We start from the raw sequence: 16,247 nt of genomic DNA, 5'->3' as shown, positions 1-16,247 counted from the left end.
AAATGGAACATATGCTCAAAACTACCGCAATCTCTCCAAATTTACCAAGAACCGAACCAAGTACAACGTTGCCAATAATGTACTACTGCTACTGCGCTATCTTCTCTATGCAACAGATGTAAGAGGAAACGCAGTGCAGTACGCTGATCAAAAGTTTAAAACTTTAATTTACTAATACAACTTACACACATATAATGACAATAAAAAAGAAAACTTTTCGTCTGATTACAATGAGTTAAGCGCTTTCACCTATCTAACGTAGGCTTCTTCAGAACTAACTGCCACAGTATCTCAGCATTTAAATAACTTTTATGGCACCAAATTCCTTTGGTGCATTTAAAGCTGTATCCACACTTTTCCTAACTATAAATAATAAATATATAAACATATTATTATATAAGTATATACAATTCAAATGTATGATAATAATTAATGATAATAATAACTATTTAATGATAATGTTATTGTGTTGGGACTAAACCTAATAAAAATCATTATTGAACTAATAATATTCATAAAATGTAACATCATACTAACAATACACTTAATGTAAATATATTATCAAACTCACAAACTAAATTGTATTACTTGCTTCCATCTATTCTCATATTTGATGAGTGGTTTAAATAATTAATGGACAAAAATATCTATTATATTTTTAATATTATGATATACCTATAATAAATATGATAGTTAATAATAAATATAACTTAATATATGTATTATATTCTATATAATGACATATAATAAATGTAATAAATTTGACTAAATATAAATACTTTGCTAAAAACATATTAAAAATGTTCATTAAAATAACAATGGTTTTAGTGCAATATTACTCTAGCCAGTAAACTTACTTTTTGCTCTCCTATTCTATGGAGCAGTTTTAACCAACTATCATTCAGACCTGGATCTGTGGCGCATCTGTATATAATTGCCACATATTTCTTTGTAACTGAACACCTCTTCATACCAAGACATCACTCAATTTCACCTCATTATCTCTTTCTGTTACCTCCTCTTATATTAATTTTTACATGTTCCAATATCCCAAATCTGAAACTATGTTCATCACCATATTTCTCCACATGCCTATACAAGGCGTTATTGGCATCCTTTCTCCTTATACTCTATGCATGATCATAAATTCTCTTTTTAAATGCTCTCTCCCTTTTTCCAGTGTAATATGCTGTGCATTTTAAACACTTTGCCAAGTAAATCACATAAGGAGTATTACAATTACCTTTAACAAACTTTATAAAAGTCCTATTTATATTATCCAAAATTAACTCAGTTTCCTCTATAATTGATCTACACTGGTTACAATTTCCACATCTTGTAGTGGCCCTTTGTTCAGGTTAGGTTGCACTACATGGAGGAAATCATCTCCCTCTTCCAAAGTGTGCTGACCGCAAAGCACATTATGATACGTACTGAAGTACAGGGTGAAAAGCCGCCTTCATAGGGGATAGAGCAGGAGCTGTACCCCACACAGGAAACACATAATTTAAAGTGTTGCATGAATACCATTTAAAGACTTTTTTAATCAAAATGATACTTCTATTATTTTCACTTATATTAGAGTTGTAAATTTGTTTAAAGGTATTTTGGATCAACCTTACAAAATGTTTGATAACTGTCTCAGGATAGATGAAGTTACTGTATGCATAAAAATATGCAGTGGTGTTATGGACTACCACCACTAACATATTGAACAGCGAAATCAGCTTCCATGACCATGGAGTAGCAAATAGGCTGATGGTGATTGCAACACCCTTTAGAGAACAGATACCCTAAAAGAGGGTAGCAATGTCAGGGAGAACCCTGCATCATGTCCAAGGCTTCAAGGTAGCACATTAACATGGAAATAAAAAAAACTTGATATTTTGCCACTGAAGAACCCCCTCTTGGAATTTGCATTTTAGATTAAGAAGCTACTATCATGCTTTATTTATGTTTGATTCAAGTATTGCCTGCTTGCAAATTGTGAGCCTCTGAAGCATGAACTAAAAGCAAACAGCATCATATTCTCCCTTGCTAAACGGATCCTGTTTAGCCAGCATTAATTAAAAACATTAAAACAATAAGAAACGTAACTGCAATAATCAGTTGCAAGGAGCTGCCATCTTTCTTTCCCTCTCACTGTTTGCAGTAGTTAAAAAACATATTTAGTGAGTGTGGGAAAATAAGTAAAATACATGTTATGCAGTTAACTGCATTAGAAGGAAGTGTGTGTATGTGTGTGTGTGTGTGTGTGTGTGTGTGTGTGTGTGTGTGTGTGTGTGAGAGAGAGAGAGAGAGAGAGACAGAGTTCTTGTTTTGAGGGACAGCAGAAATATGAAGCAAAATCAAGGACAAGTTGAGAGGTATGGGTGATGCATCCCTTTGCACTGTATGTAGTACTAGTATTTTTTTTTCATTTGATGACAATGACATATGGGAGGTGAAGATAGTAAAGAAAGGGGTTGTAATTACAGGCTGTGTGTGTTTCAGTGTATATGTGTATGAGTCTTTCTGTACCTATGCATATGCCTTTGTGTGGGTGTGTATGAATTTTTATTTTATTTTTATTTTATTTTATTTTACATTTGTTGACCGGGCTAGTCTAACTGGATATATGTCCATTTTCAGTAGAGGTCCAGGGAGAAAAGCTCCACATTAGTTATATAGCAAATATTGTACATAAAAAAACACTCTTATAGATAGGCGTATGTTTAAATTACATGAGAAAAGATTAAACATAGTAGGCAAAGAACAAAGAGCTAACTATTTACAAAGATCAATACAGGACTATGTTCAAACAGTTTAAGCACAGAGGTTTAACACAGAAACTTAATAAAATTAGAAACAAGTTAATAGAGATAAGTAAGATTCAACTGGTATTAGTACATAGGCATAGCCATTGTGACTTAAGGAAGGTTTTTAATTGCTTTTTGAAAAGTGGAGTAGATGTGAGGGATGTTAGTTTACTAGGAAGCTTATTACAATAATTTCCAATAGAGTTAGTAAATAAACAATTGCCAGACTTGTTGTTGGATTTAAGGGTTGCAACTAGTAGCTTATTTGCTGAGTGTAGGGTACTAAGATTTTTATATGGGTTGATCAGGTTAGACAGAATGGGAATATTTGTAGGATGCCACAGGATTTTGTGGGTGATAGTTAATTGTTGAAAGAGCATCAGGTTTTGGAGTTCCAGCCATCCTAGTTGTTTTAGGTTTTGACAGTGCTGAGTATGGAAAGGGGATCCGGTGGCAAATCTAGCAATGTTATTGTAAGATGTGGCCCGCTTATTTAGATTGTATTTGGATAGATTAGTATAAATTGGGGAGGCGTAGAGAAGGGTGGATAGTAGGTGCGTTTGGGCAATAGTAGTCCTGGCTGTAGGTGTAAGGAAGGGTTTTAGCTTATAGAGGGAACCAAGTTTTCTATTCACTCATTTGATGGTAAGGTTAATGTGAGTGTCAAAGTTGAGATTATGGTCAATTGTTACACCTAATAGTTTGGTAGTTGTGTCAGGTGCTATTACAGTGCCGTTGTTTGATATAACTGTGAAATCTATGGAGGGAGACTTCTGGGTAGGGGTGAATAGTAAAAGTTTGTTTTTTTTTTGGGTTAAGGAGGAGACAGAGTTTGGAAAACCATTTTTCAACTAAGGTAAACATTTTTTGCGTGTTAGACTGGAGTTCAGCAGTAGATGCTGCAGTGCAGATTAATGTTGAGTCGTCGGCATATTGAATACAGGTGGTTTGGGGTAGTGATGTTTTCAGGTCATTGATAAAAATAGGAAAGAGGAGGGGCCCCAGAATAGAGCCTTGTGGAACTCCAAGGGAGATATGAAGTAGAGTAGATAGGCTGTTGTCCCAGAGGACTGCTTGTTGTCTATTTCCAAGATAGGATTTAAACCATTTGACAGCCTGAGTGTGAACTGAAAGTGAAGTAAGTGCATCTAACATTAAATGATGATTTACCATGTCAAAGGCTTTGGAGATGTCTAGAAAGAGAGCAGAGGAGAGCAAGTTGTTGTTTCAATTTTTATTAATAGAGTCAGAGAAGGATAGGAGTGCAGTTGTAGTACTATGAAAAGGCCTAAAGCCATGCTGGCAGTCAGCTAATAGATTATTTTGGAGGAGATGATCAAGAAGTTGCTGGTGAATGCATCTCTCCATGATTTTAGCCAAAGGAGAAAGTAGAGCTATAGGACGGAAGTTAGTGAGTTCATCTGAGTTACCTCCCTTATGTAGAGGGATAATATGTGAAACCTTCCAGAGGATTGGTATATACCCTTCTGTGATAGTTCTGTTAATTAAGATGGAGATAGGGTAGGCGAGTACTCTAGCTGCTATTTGCAGAAATTCAGCTGGAAGGAGGTCAGCAGAGGGGGTACATGGTTTTACTTTATGAAGGTGGGAATGGATGAGAGAGGTAGGTACAGGTTGTAGTTGTAAGACATGAGGTATGTTGGTTTGAGAGAAAGTATTTGAGATGCTGGCTGGAGATAGAGTACTTGCTAGTGATTGGACTGTGTCCACAAAGAATCTATTAAAGGAGTTAACAATTTGGCTGGGAGATTTCTGAGTAAAGTTAGCTGGAGTAGGAGTTTTGGAGTGCCCTGGGTGGAGTAGGCTATTTATACCTGACCAGAATTTTTGTGGACTTTTATGTTGGGCTTACTGGAGTATATGATAGTAGTTTTTTTTTTGTCTTGGAGTATCAATTTCTTTGTGGCATTTCTCAGCTGTCTAAAGCTTTCATGATCAGGTGTGAGAAACTGCCTCTCTCTACTTGTGTATCTGTAAGTCTTGTATATAATGAAACTTGGTGTGTGTGTGTGTGTGTGTGTGTGTGTGTGTGTGTGTGTGTGTGTGTGTGTGTGAGACAGCATGTAAAATTTAAATAATTATATAATATACATTATGGATGTAGAATATTTTATCCTACAGCAACTATGAAACATTATGCAGAGAAACTATTTTACATTAAAAATATATAAAACAAAATATTAATGTACTTATAGTGAAACAAATACAAAGTAATTTAAGAGATAGCCCAATTTCTAAGCCCAATAATGTCCTCCATTGTAGACAAGTTAGGGAAAGAACAGACTTTCCACAGGTGAAGAAGCCTTCCACCTGCAGGGTTGGGCCTTGCATTACTGTTTGCCTAATATTTAATCCAGACACTGTCAAGTGGTGAGAGTGGCATTTTGTCAGAATAAAGAAAAATATCTCTTGCAATGAAGTACTGTAAGAAATCAGAAAAATGTGTGTGTGTGGGGGCGGGGGGGCTAAGTAACTGAAATACTAAATGTATTTACTTTATCCAACCTAATTAATAAAGGAATTATACTTGTAAAGAATCACTTACCAAGTGAAGAATTTTCTCAAAATGTGCTACACGTTGCTGTAACTCACTGATCCAGGTTGTTGGACTCCATTTTGAAGGAGGAGTTACACTTCCTCCTATTTGACACCAATGTTTTGGAGTACGGTTGAGGAATAAATCATGGGCAACAGACATTACAGCAGCAGACAGCTGGTCTCCCAAGGTATTCTCTGATTCAAACACACTCTTTATTGCCTTAGGAAAGATAAGAAATGTTAGAAATGCTGTTAAAAATGGACAATACTGTTTATTTGATTTTTTGAATAAAATGATGAAACAATTACACATCATCTTTGTTACATGGAAATAAAATAAAGTTAATGTTTTACCACTGGAAAATACCTGCTCCGAGTTATTTGCATTTTAGAGTAAGTAGCTTTGAACCATGCTTTACCTATGTTCTATTCTAGTACTGTCCACTTGCAGATTGCAAGCCTCTGAATAAAGCTTCTAACTCCTTCTATGCTCACCTATTGCTCTTGGAAATAGAAACTTGTGCTACGTGAGTACTGACTAGCAATCAAAAATAATAAGAAACAAAAAGCTTTATAAAGCCATTAGAACATTTTCAGCTGCATTACCATCCAGTTTTATGCTACACTTTCATATCCAGTGGAAAATAGCACACAAGAAACATGGATATTCTACAGTTATCTTTGCTGCCTTCTACCTTCCTTTACTCTTTAGTTTTGCACAAACATATAACTAATTTACTAAGAAATATCCCAGAATATGTATGAATTATGCTATAGCTATATTTGGTTGTAATAAAGTTTTAATTAATTGACTAATTTGACAATTAATGTTAATTTTCTTGCTACCTTTTCGAAGTAATTGAAACAAAACATAAACATCTGAATTTATTAGTAGAAATTGGTCTGTTTATTCAATGACATTAAACATCTTTAAGTGGTCCTGTGACATTTATAACCTACACTATACATAACTTATACTGAAGCTCTGTCATACATGTTCTTTAGATAACTATATCAGAAAATGATTGCAAGAAAGCGAGGGGCATTCTTTTGTTAATGACATGTGCGAACAATTACAAAACTAGCTATTGAAGATAATTCTGAAATGTTTATAAGTGAGTGTTCTTAAATGTATAGGAAGGGGAAAAATCGTACATCATTGCTTTTTATTGGCCATGTGGAATGTCCACTGGCTTGCAAGTGTTCCTAAATAAAACTACAGTCACAACTTTAGATGTGATTATCTTTGTGGATCTGTACATAACATGCATGATCTGTTAGGCAAGCTCAGCATTGGAGCTTTGATAGGGGTAAACATGTTAACTAAATGGGGAAAGGTCAGCCAGGCAACATAAAATACTTAATAGTAAAATATACTGGGGAAAATATCCACTTTGCATCAGGTAATCTCATAATTTCTATTTATCTTTTTTGGGGGGAAGAAGCATTTTCTGCCACATTAAAAAATCTTCCAGATGATTAAAAGCATCAAGACAGGAAATGTCTTATGGCAAAGTCCATGAGGATTGAGAAGAAAAACTTTCCTTATCAGAATAACGAGAGGTAGGTAAATCGATTTGCCTCATGGAAAAATATCAGCCTAACTACAATAATCAGAAGTTGTCTTTATCCTTTTTATTCCTCCTTCCCAAATAACTGTGAAGCTTTACTGTCCTCTTCACAGACCTAAGCCAGTCTGAGGCAGGTACTGACTTAGATACTATCTTGCATTACTCTTGGTTTAATGTAATACCCCGACAAAGGAATTATTGTCAGAGTAGGGATAAAATGCTTCAGCAGACAAATTACATGTCAGAATGATGGGCCAAGACTGACAAACATTATCACTGGTGTACTAGGCTCCACTACTACTGAAACCTTTTGACCTGGCATACAACACCTCAATGCAGGTACTGATGAAGATGCTGCTAAAGTAGCTTTTAGCATCACTGAGGTCCATGAGGAGAATTTCGATAACTTAAGAATGACTTATCAGTGTGTATGGAAGACTTTTTGAAAATCTGGACGATCTTCAAAAACGCTGGCAGATTTCTTCTTTGATTCTTTGACATCATTTTGTGATGATTTCCTTCTACTTTATGCCCTGGTTCTGAATGTCACTAACAGCAGAAAAACTAAAAGACAACTATGCCTAAACATTTTCTTCCCACATACTGAATGTTCTTCCCTTCTTCCCTGCAGAATAAGTTCAATAGTTCCTCATATTTAAAAAATGACTCCGCAATTTCTTCACTTCTGTGGTATTTCTTTCCTAGTCAGCTTCCTCAGTGCTTACCACAATGGAGCTGAATGAAATCTCACGATTCATCAGGAATTTGTCTTCTTTGCTCTTACATCATTTTACCTATTACATCTGAATGCTTATTTCTTCGAAGAAATGCACATAGCAGAGTATATGTAGTTGTTTTTGTTATTTACAATGCCCGGTGACATAAAGATTTTCAGACTCTAAAGAGTACATTTTAGGCAAGAAGTAGCTTTCCAAGTAAACAATATCATGACTGCTTTTTCACCTCCATGAGTGCATTCAAGGTTAGAAAAAAATGTAAAATGAGAAATAAGTAGTTATTATACTGCTGGCAGGTTTGGACTGTATAAAACTTTATGACAATAACAAAATGCATGTTTCTTTCAGTTTCTGTTTGTAGTGATACTTTTAAGTAAAAGTATCGTAAACACAGGAAACTTGTACTAAAGACTGATGAAAACTACCACAATCATAGTTCAGTATTTATTTAATGTCTGATTGATAATCTCTGGAGAGAAATAATAAACAGTAAATGAACACATGCCACAACACAGCTGGAAAAATATTCAGTTTTGATGTTTTGTGTGAAACATATAAAACAACGTGAAAAATTGAGGAGGTGCCGTCAGTTGTTGGCTTTACAATAATGTCTCATACCATCAAGGTTCCAAGGAAAGCTGGCTTGGGACCAGTCAGAGGCATAGCTAAGGTGGTACAAAGGGTTACTATTGGCATATGCTAATTGTGCACTGATGTAATACCAGCATTTGGAAATGCATGCCCATACTGTATTTGTAGTCAGTGCTGAAGTTCTTCATGTGTGGTATTTTAACTGTAGCAAGTCAGTTGTTACATTTGCAGCAAGTAGTTTGTTATAATTTCATTTTTTAAACTAATAAAATACTCTAAACCCCTCAGATTTGGTAAAATCCAAAATACTAGTAACTTAAAACCAGTCCAAAGTACATGGAATCAATTAACTAACATGTTTAATTTATTGGTTTTGTCCAATATAATCCTGCCAGGACTTCTGCAGAATAAAAAAAAAAAAAACATCACAAAGCAAAATGTCATTTTCATGAATCAATTGTATAACAAAAAATATGTTATTTTTCAGCCTTCATGTTTAAAACACTTTTTTATTAAAACACTGTCATTCAAGCTTGGATTGGTAACATGCATTGAGTCTGATTTGCCACAAATGACCATTATATGCCAAGGTATTTTCTTACCAACCACCATTGACAATCTAGTAACTTTTTCTACAATACAAACAAAAATGTACTAAAATAAGGACAAACTGTGGAATGCTTATAAAGTCCATTGTTAGAATCCTGCTTTTTACTACTACAACAATACTGTCTTAAAAACTTCCTGGTCTTGCCTACATAGAAAGAATTGCAAGAGGAGCGTCATGCAGTATGTACTACCCCAGAAATATTGCAGTTAGTAGACCCTAGGCTTAGGATCATTCCAGGATAATTGTGTGCAACCACATTTATTCCCTCATAACTGTATCCACAATGGGAGCAGCTACCTCACCTTAACCTTCCTTTTTTAATTGCTCTTACACTGTAAGATGCATCAGACTCTAGAATATTCATGATGTTTCTTTTAGTCTTGTAGATAAATGGTGTTTCATTTTCTGTTACTGATAATATCTCTCACATTTTTGCTAACTGCTGCTTTTTTGCCAAAGGGGTGGCAAGTAGTAAAATTTAAGTGTAAGAATTAGTAAAAACAGATTTTCTATAGATAGTGGAAAACATTTTAATGTCACTCAAAGCTCTGTAAAGGCTCCATGTTCAAAAGTAATCTCTGAGAAGAACCAGTTAAAAGAAAATTTTAAAATGTCAGTAGTGCTTTTAAATACCCAAAAAATGAAAACAGTTCATTTACTAAATCTGCCCATAAGGTAAATATATCATGCAAATAACGCAGGTATAATTTCAAGTATGGGTGGCACACTGGTGCAGCAGTTAATGTTGTCACTTCACAGCAACAGGTTCTCCAGTTTGATTTTCAGCTGGGGTGCCTTCTGTGTGGACACATGTCCTCCCTGTGATCACATGGGCTTCCTAAGGGTACTCTGGCTTCCTCTCACAATCCAAAGATATGCATCTGCAGCGTTTCTCCCCGGGGCTCCACTGAAAATAGCCTCATTCCTAGTCGGACTTTCCCAGTCAACAAATGTTAAATAACTGTTAAATGTTAAGTAAATACAATAAAAGTATTTTATGAAGTTAGATTTAAATATATATTGGACTCCCAGTGATGTAGAACAAAAGTGACAAATGCAGTGCTACTCCTCTCACGTGTTTAAATACATCACCTTCAAAGAAAAAAATGGTGTTTTAGAACAGGATCCATCAAGAGGCAAGTAATGTTTATATCATGCACAGATAATGCTTTATAAATGTCAGGCATTCATTAAACCAGTTTAACCATGTCGTGTGGATTTTGGCTAACAGAGCCAATTAAGATCGGGTCTCTAATTGTAACCATGTTATTAAGTACTTGAGACATCAATGCCAAGAAATTCACCTTGCAAGTGAAGCTGAACAATATGAATCTTATTCATGCTGAGAAAAGCAGTAATACTAGGTCACAATCGGAGATCTGATCATAATCAGAATGTATATATGCCAGAAAAAATGCTTTATAAAATGTATGGACATCAAAACCAGTTTAAACATTCTAAAATCAAGCTCACACACTCCTTCGAACACACGCAATAAGGGGTGTAATGGAGGATTAAAAGTACTTAATGGTTTAAATGGAACATTAGATGTATACTGATTACCTAAAAGAAAAGCAAGGTTTAGTTTCCTCACAAAACATTTCAGGTCCAACAAAGTTTTGGCAATAGTCATGTTTTTGCTAGGTACAAAGGTGTTACCCTTTGCTAAATGTTCCGCCAGGTCAGCTTCTATAGTGATTGTCGAAAAATTATAAATGTTAAAGTCACCATTGACATTCTTTAATACACATGGTTTCACAGCATGACTGTCCAGTGGGAAAGGGAAGACATCAATTATCTCTTCCTCCTGTTGTTCCAGGATCTGTTCCCCTGGTTCCGAGACCATTGTGGTTTCGATTAATTCTTGGCTGAGGCTCCTTTTTGAAAACCCTGCATATCAACATAATTGTTGATAACTTCAGTGGGATGTTGCATAGTGTTATTATTGTTAACAGATTGTAATCTTTCACTGCGCCTTAGTGGTTCAGGTTCTTGAACTACGTTAGAGTCCAGACCTGTGTTAACATCACCTGAGTTATCCAGAGAATTAATCAAGTTCATCTGGCCAAGTTCGTTCATGTTATTATTGCTTTTATTCTGCCATACTTGGGATAAATGGGGCTTAGGATATGCTACCCCATTAGCATAGGCTGTACGATCTCTATTTAATTTCTTGATTTTATTTTGCTTTAATTTTTCTAAAAGCTGATCAATGCTGGTAAAAACTCTCTCATAATCAAATTTATATCTCACAAAATCTGGATTAGACCTGATATCATTGTCAAGTTCATTAACTTCAACTGTAATGTTCTCAATTTGGATGGAATAATGTTTAATCATTAATTACATCAACGGAAAACCAGAAAGGTTAAACAGGTTTAATAGTTCTTTGTGAAAAAGAGAGTCAGGAAGTAAACCTGTCGGGTACTGAAAGTAACGCAGTCCTTTAGGCACTAATCTCTCAGTTAGACATTGTTTAAAGTATATTACTTCTAGTTGAAGTTTTTTCAATTTTAACAATTTAAAGTCTAAATGTTTCAATTTATCCATGATACCTTGTGTGCTCCCCACTGGAGAATTAAGCACTTGAACCGGTCGTTCCAAACTCGGGCAGAATCCTGCAGATAGGTTACCCGTATTGTTCAACCAAGCCGATAATGAAAGAACGCCAATAAGCCCAGTGTCATTTCCATGGTTATCATTATTTATACGCTCAAGACTAGGTCCAGTCTCACAGGCATTTTGGCCTGGGGGAATAGATGCAGAAATGGAGCATTGTCCCATCTGTTCACATGTGCCAGGCTTAGAATTTTGCCAGTTCAGCGAGTTAAAATTCTTAAAACATCCATTGTTAGTTGTCGCAACATTAAGCCTCTTGTCTACAGAGTCCAAACGGTTTGTTAACGTATCCAAACGTTGTGTAAGCAGTCCCAACAAGTCAGTTAGGGAAGGAGAGTCTGAGTTTTTTGTTGAACCAAATAAATTTGGACTCGCAGGGCTGCTAGGAGATCCAGTCGCCATAATACACAGACCAAGAGAAAACGAGAAAATAATAACAACCACTGAACAGCAAAAGCGAAAGCAGACTCCACGCAGCAAGCTGCCAAAACTGACCAGGCAACGTACTTTTTAACGTATATTGTTTATTAAAAAACCAACAACGTTTTCGTCCTCCTGAATCGGAAGACTTCTTCAGAAAAGACGAACAGACAGTCCAAGCTATTTTTTAAAAATTTTCCGCTCAAAAATTCAAATGTTTTAACCAATCAATGAGTGTACTAATAAAGTACGTCTCAAAAATTAAAGAGCCATGCACAAAACCTGCTAAAACACACTAAAGTGCACGTAATCAATACATAATAAATAAAATGCACAAGAGTGTATAAATATATGTATGTATACACCTTGAAATTAAATATTAATAAACAATAACTAAAATAACAAAATATAAACCACATAAACATACACGCAGTTTAATGTAATACCCTGACAAAGGAATTATTGTCAGAGTAGGGATAAAATGCTTCAGCAGACAAATTACATGTCAGAATGATGGGCCAAGACTGACAAACATTATCATTGGTGTACTAGGCTCCACTACTACTGAAACCTTTTGACCTGGCATACAACACCTCAATGCAGGTACTGATGAAGATGCTGCTAAAGTAGCTTTTAGCATCACTGAGGTCCATGAGGAGAATTTCGATAACTTAAGAATGACTTATCAGTGTGTGTATGGAAGACTTTTTGAAAATCTGGACGATCTTCAAAAACGCTGGCAGATTTCTTCATCGATTCTTTGACATCATTTTGTGATGATTTCCTTCTACTTTACGCCCTGGTTCTGAATGTCACTAACAGCAGAAAAACTAAAAGACAACTATGCCTAAACATTTTCTTCCCACATACTGAATGTTCTTCCCTTCTTCCCTGCAGAATAAGTTCAATACTTCCTCATATTTAAAAAATGACTCCGCAATTTCTTCACTTCTGTGGTATTTCTTTCCTAGTCAGCTTCCTCAGTGCTTACCACAATGGAGCTGAATGAAATCTCACGATTCATCAGGAATTTGTCTTCTTTGCTCTTACATAATTTTACCTATTACATCTGAATGCTTATTTCTTCGAAGAAATGCACATAGCAGAGTATATATAGTTGTTTTTGTTATTTACAATGCCCGGTGACATAAAGATTTTCAGACTCTAAAGAGTACATTTTAGGCAAGAAGTAGCTTTCCAAGTAAACAATATCATGACTGCTTTTTCACCTCCATGAGTGCATTCAAGGTTAGAAAAAAATGTAAAATGAGAAATAAGTAGTTATTATACTGCTGGCAGGTTTGGACTGTATAAAACTTTATGACAATAACAAAATGCATGTTTCTTTCAGTTTCTGTTTGTAGTGATACTTTAAGTAAAAGTATCGTAAACACAGGAAACTTGTACTAAAAGACTGATGAAAACTACCACAATCATAGTTCAGTATTTATTTAATGTCTGATTGATAATCTCTGGAGATAAATAATAAACAGTAAATGAACACATGCCACAACACAGCTGGAAAAAATATTCAGTTTTGATGTTTTGTGTGAAACATATAAAGCAACGTGAAAAATTGAGGAGGTGCCCATCAGTTGTTGGCTTTACAATAATGTCTCATGCACCATCCAAGGTTCCAAGGAAAGCTGGCTTGGGACCAGTCAGAGGCATAGCTAAGGTGGTACAAAGGGGTTACTATTGGCATATGCTAATTGTGCACTGATGTAATACCAGCATTTGGAAATGCATGCCCATACTGTATTTGTAGTCAGTGCTGAAGTTCTTCATGTGTGGTATTTTAACTGTAGCAAGTCAGTTGTTACATTTGCAGCAAGTAGTTTGTTATAGTTTCATTTTTTAAACTAATAAAATACTCTAAACCCCTCAGATTTGGTAAAATCCAAAATACTAGTAACTTAAAACCAGTCCAAAGTACATGGAATCAATTAACTAACATGTTTAATTTATTGGTTTTGTCCAATATAATTCTGCCAGGACTTCTGCAGAATAAAAAAAAAAAAACATCACGAAGCAAAATGTCATTTTCATGAATCAATTGTATAACAAAAAATATGTTATTTTTCAGCCTTCATGTTTAAAACACTTTTTTATTAAAACACTGTCATTCAAGCTTGGACTGGTAACATGCATTGAGTCTGATTTGCCACAAATGACCATTATATGCCAAGGTATTTTCTTACCAACCACCATTGACAATCTAGTAACTTTTTCTACAATACAAATAAAAATGTACTAAAATAAGGACAAACTGTGGAATGCTTATAAAGTCCATTGTTAGAATCCTGCTTTTTACTACTACAACAATACTGTCTTAAAAACTTCCCGGCCTTGCCTACATAGAAAGAATTGCAAGAGGAGCATCATGCAGTATGTACTACCCCGGAAATATTGCAGTTAGTAGACCCTAGGCTTAGGATCATTCCAGGATAATTGTGTGCAACCACATTTATTCCTTCATAACTGTATCCACAATGGGAGCAGCTACCTCACCTTAACCTTCCTTTTTTAATTGCTCTTACACTGTAAGATGCATCAGACTCTAGAATATTCATGATGTTTCTTTTAGTCTTGTAGATAAATGGTGTTTCATTTTCTGTTACTGATAATATCTCTCACATTTTTGCTAACTGCTGCTTTTTTGCCAAAGGGGTGGCAAGTAGTAAAATTTCAGTGTAAGAATTAGTAAAAACAGATTTTCTATAGATAGTGGAAAACATTTTAATGTCACTCAAAGCTCTGTAAAGGCTCATGTTCAAAAAAGTAATCTCTGAGAAGAACCAGTTAAAAGAAAATTTTAAAATGTCAGTAGTGCTTTTAAATACCCAAAAAATGAAAACAGTTCATTTACTAAATCTGCCCATAAGGTAAATATATCATGCAAATAACGCAGGTATAATTTCAAGTATGGGTGGCACAGTAGTGCAGCAGTTAATGTTGTCACTTCACAGCAACAGGTTCTCCAGTTTGATTTTCAGCTGGGGTGCCTTCTGTGTGGACACATGTCCTCCCTGTGATCACATGGGCTTCCTAAGGGTACTCTGGCTTCCTCTCATAGGTTCATAGTTCATAGGTTCATAGGTTCATACTAGACTATCTGCCCGAGGGCATTTACAAGCCTAGCCCATAGTTTTTGTTTTTCGCCACCCCCTTTAATGATGGGGAGGAGCTATACCCATTTTTTTGTGCCTCTGTCGAAACAGTGACACTGTAATCCTGGGGTATATCTGCGATCTCCCATCCATTGGTCAAGATTTCTCTTCGACAGAGCCTTAGAGTGCTCTCCCTCACATGTACATGATTTTGATTTTGTTCCACAGCATAGTCTTTGTTGTGATGAATCTATCAGCTCCACATCAAGCGTAGCCCGTGTTAATGAGCCATCTCTCACAATCCAAAGATATGCATCTGCAGCGTTTCTCCCCGGGGCTCCACTGAAAATAGCCTCATTCCTAGTCGGACTTTCCCAGTCAACAAATGTTAAATAACTGTTAAATGTTAAGTAAATACAATAAAAGTATTTTATGAAGTTATATTTAAATATATATTGGACTCCCAGTGATGTAGAACAAAAGTGACAAATGCAGTGCTACTCCTCTCACGTGTTTAAATACATCACCTTCAAAGAAAAAAATGGTGTTTTAGAACAGGATCCATCAAGAGGCAAGTAATGTTTATATCATGCACAGATAATGCTTTATAAAATGTCAGGCATTCATTAAACCAGTTTAACCATGTCGTGTGGATTTTGGCTAACAGAGGCAATTAAGATCGGGTCTCTAATTGTAACCATGTTATTAAGTACTTGAGACATCAATGCCAAGAAATTCACCTTGCAAGTGAAGCTGAACATGTGAATCTTATTCATGCTGAGAAAACGTAATACTAGGTCACAATCGGAGATCTGATCATAATTCTTCGTAGTGAATAGAGATATATATGCTCCATGTACTACTATTTATAGGAAAAGAAAATGCATAAAGTAGTTTGCTGACTTTCAAATCCAGTAAACACTTAATGAGTGTTGTCAAACAGACAGCAAAACACATCAGGGAATGATTTTGAAAAAAGTGAGGGAAATGTTGTAGGAACGACAAGCAGAAATGGAGTTCTTTTGACTTCTGCTGCTGTCATTTGCTGGCTGGCACTATCATTTCTTAGTGCCTAGTAAGAGACATGATCCTATCAGCACTTTACGGTTGTTTAACCAATTGTTAAGACTGGGTCTTCTGCTACTGAAGTTCATCTTTTCCTGATATTGGAGACTAATTACGGTGCTCCATGAACTAGAAATCCTTAATGCCCACTGAGATGAAAATACCAT

At 35.5% G+C, this 16,247-nt stretch overlaps 1 protein-coding gene across 1 annotated transcript in view; it reads right to left on the bottom strand.

The window, feature by feature from the left end:
- Positions 1–16,247, bottom strand: part of LOC122814238 (dynein axonemal heavy chain 5-like) — a 3,525,594-nt gene that overhangs the window by 93,070 nt on the left and 3,416,277 nt on the right. Inside the window, exon 109 of the mRNA XM_044086840.1 lies at positions 5,365–5,577. Coding sequence (XP_043942775.1) covers positions 5,365–5,577 — 213 coding nt within the window. The remainder of the gene's footprint in view (positions 1–5,364; positions 5,578–16,247) is intronic.

The sequence above is a fragment of the Protopterus annectens genome, chromosome 1.part1 (genome assembly GCF_019279795.1).
Source record: "Protopterus annectens isolate FY-2018-M chromosome 1.part1, PAN1.0, whole genome shotgun sequence".
In the NCBI taxonomy this organism is placed as follows: Eukaryota; Metazoa; Chordata; order Ceratodontiformes; family Protopteridae; genus Protopterus; species Protopterus annectens.
This window is presented reverse-complemented; position numbering and strand designations above follow the sequence as displayed.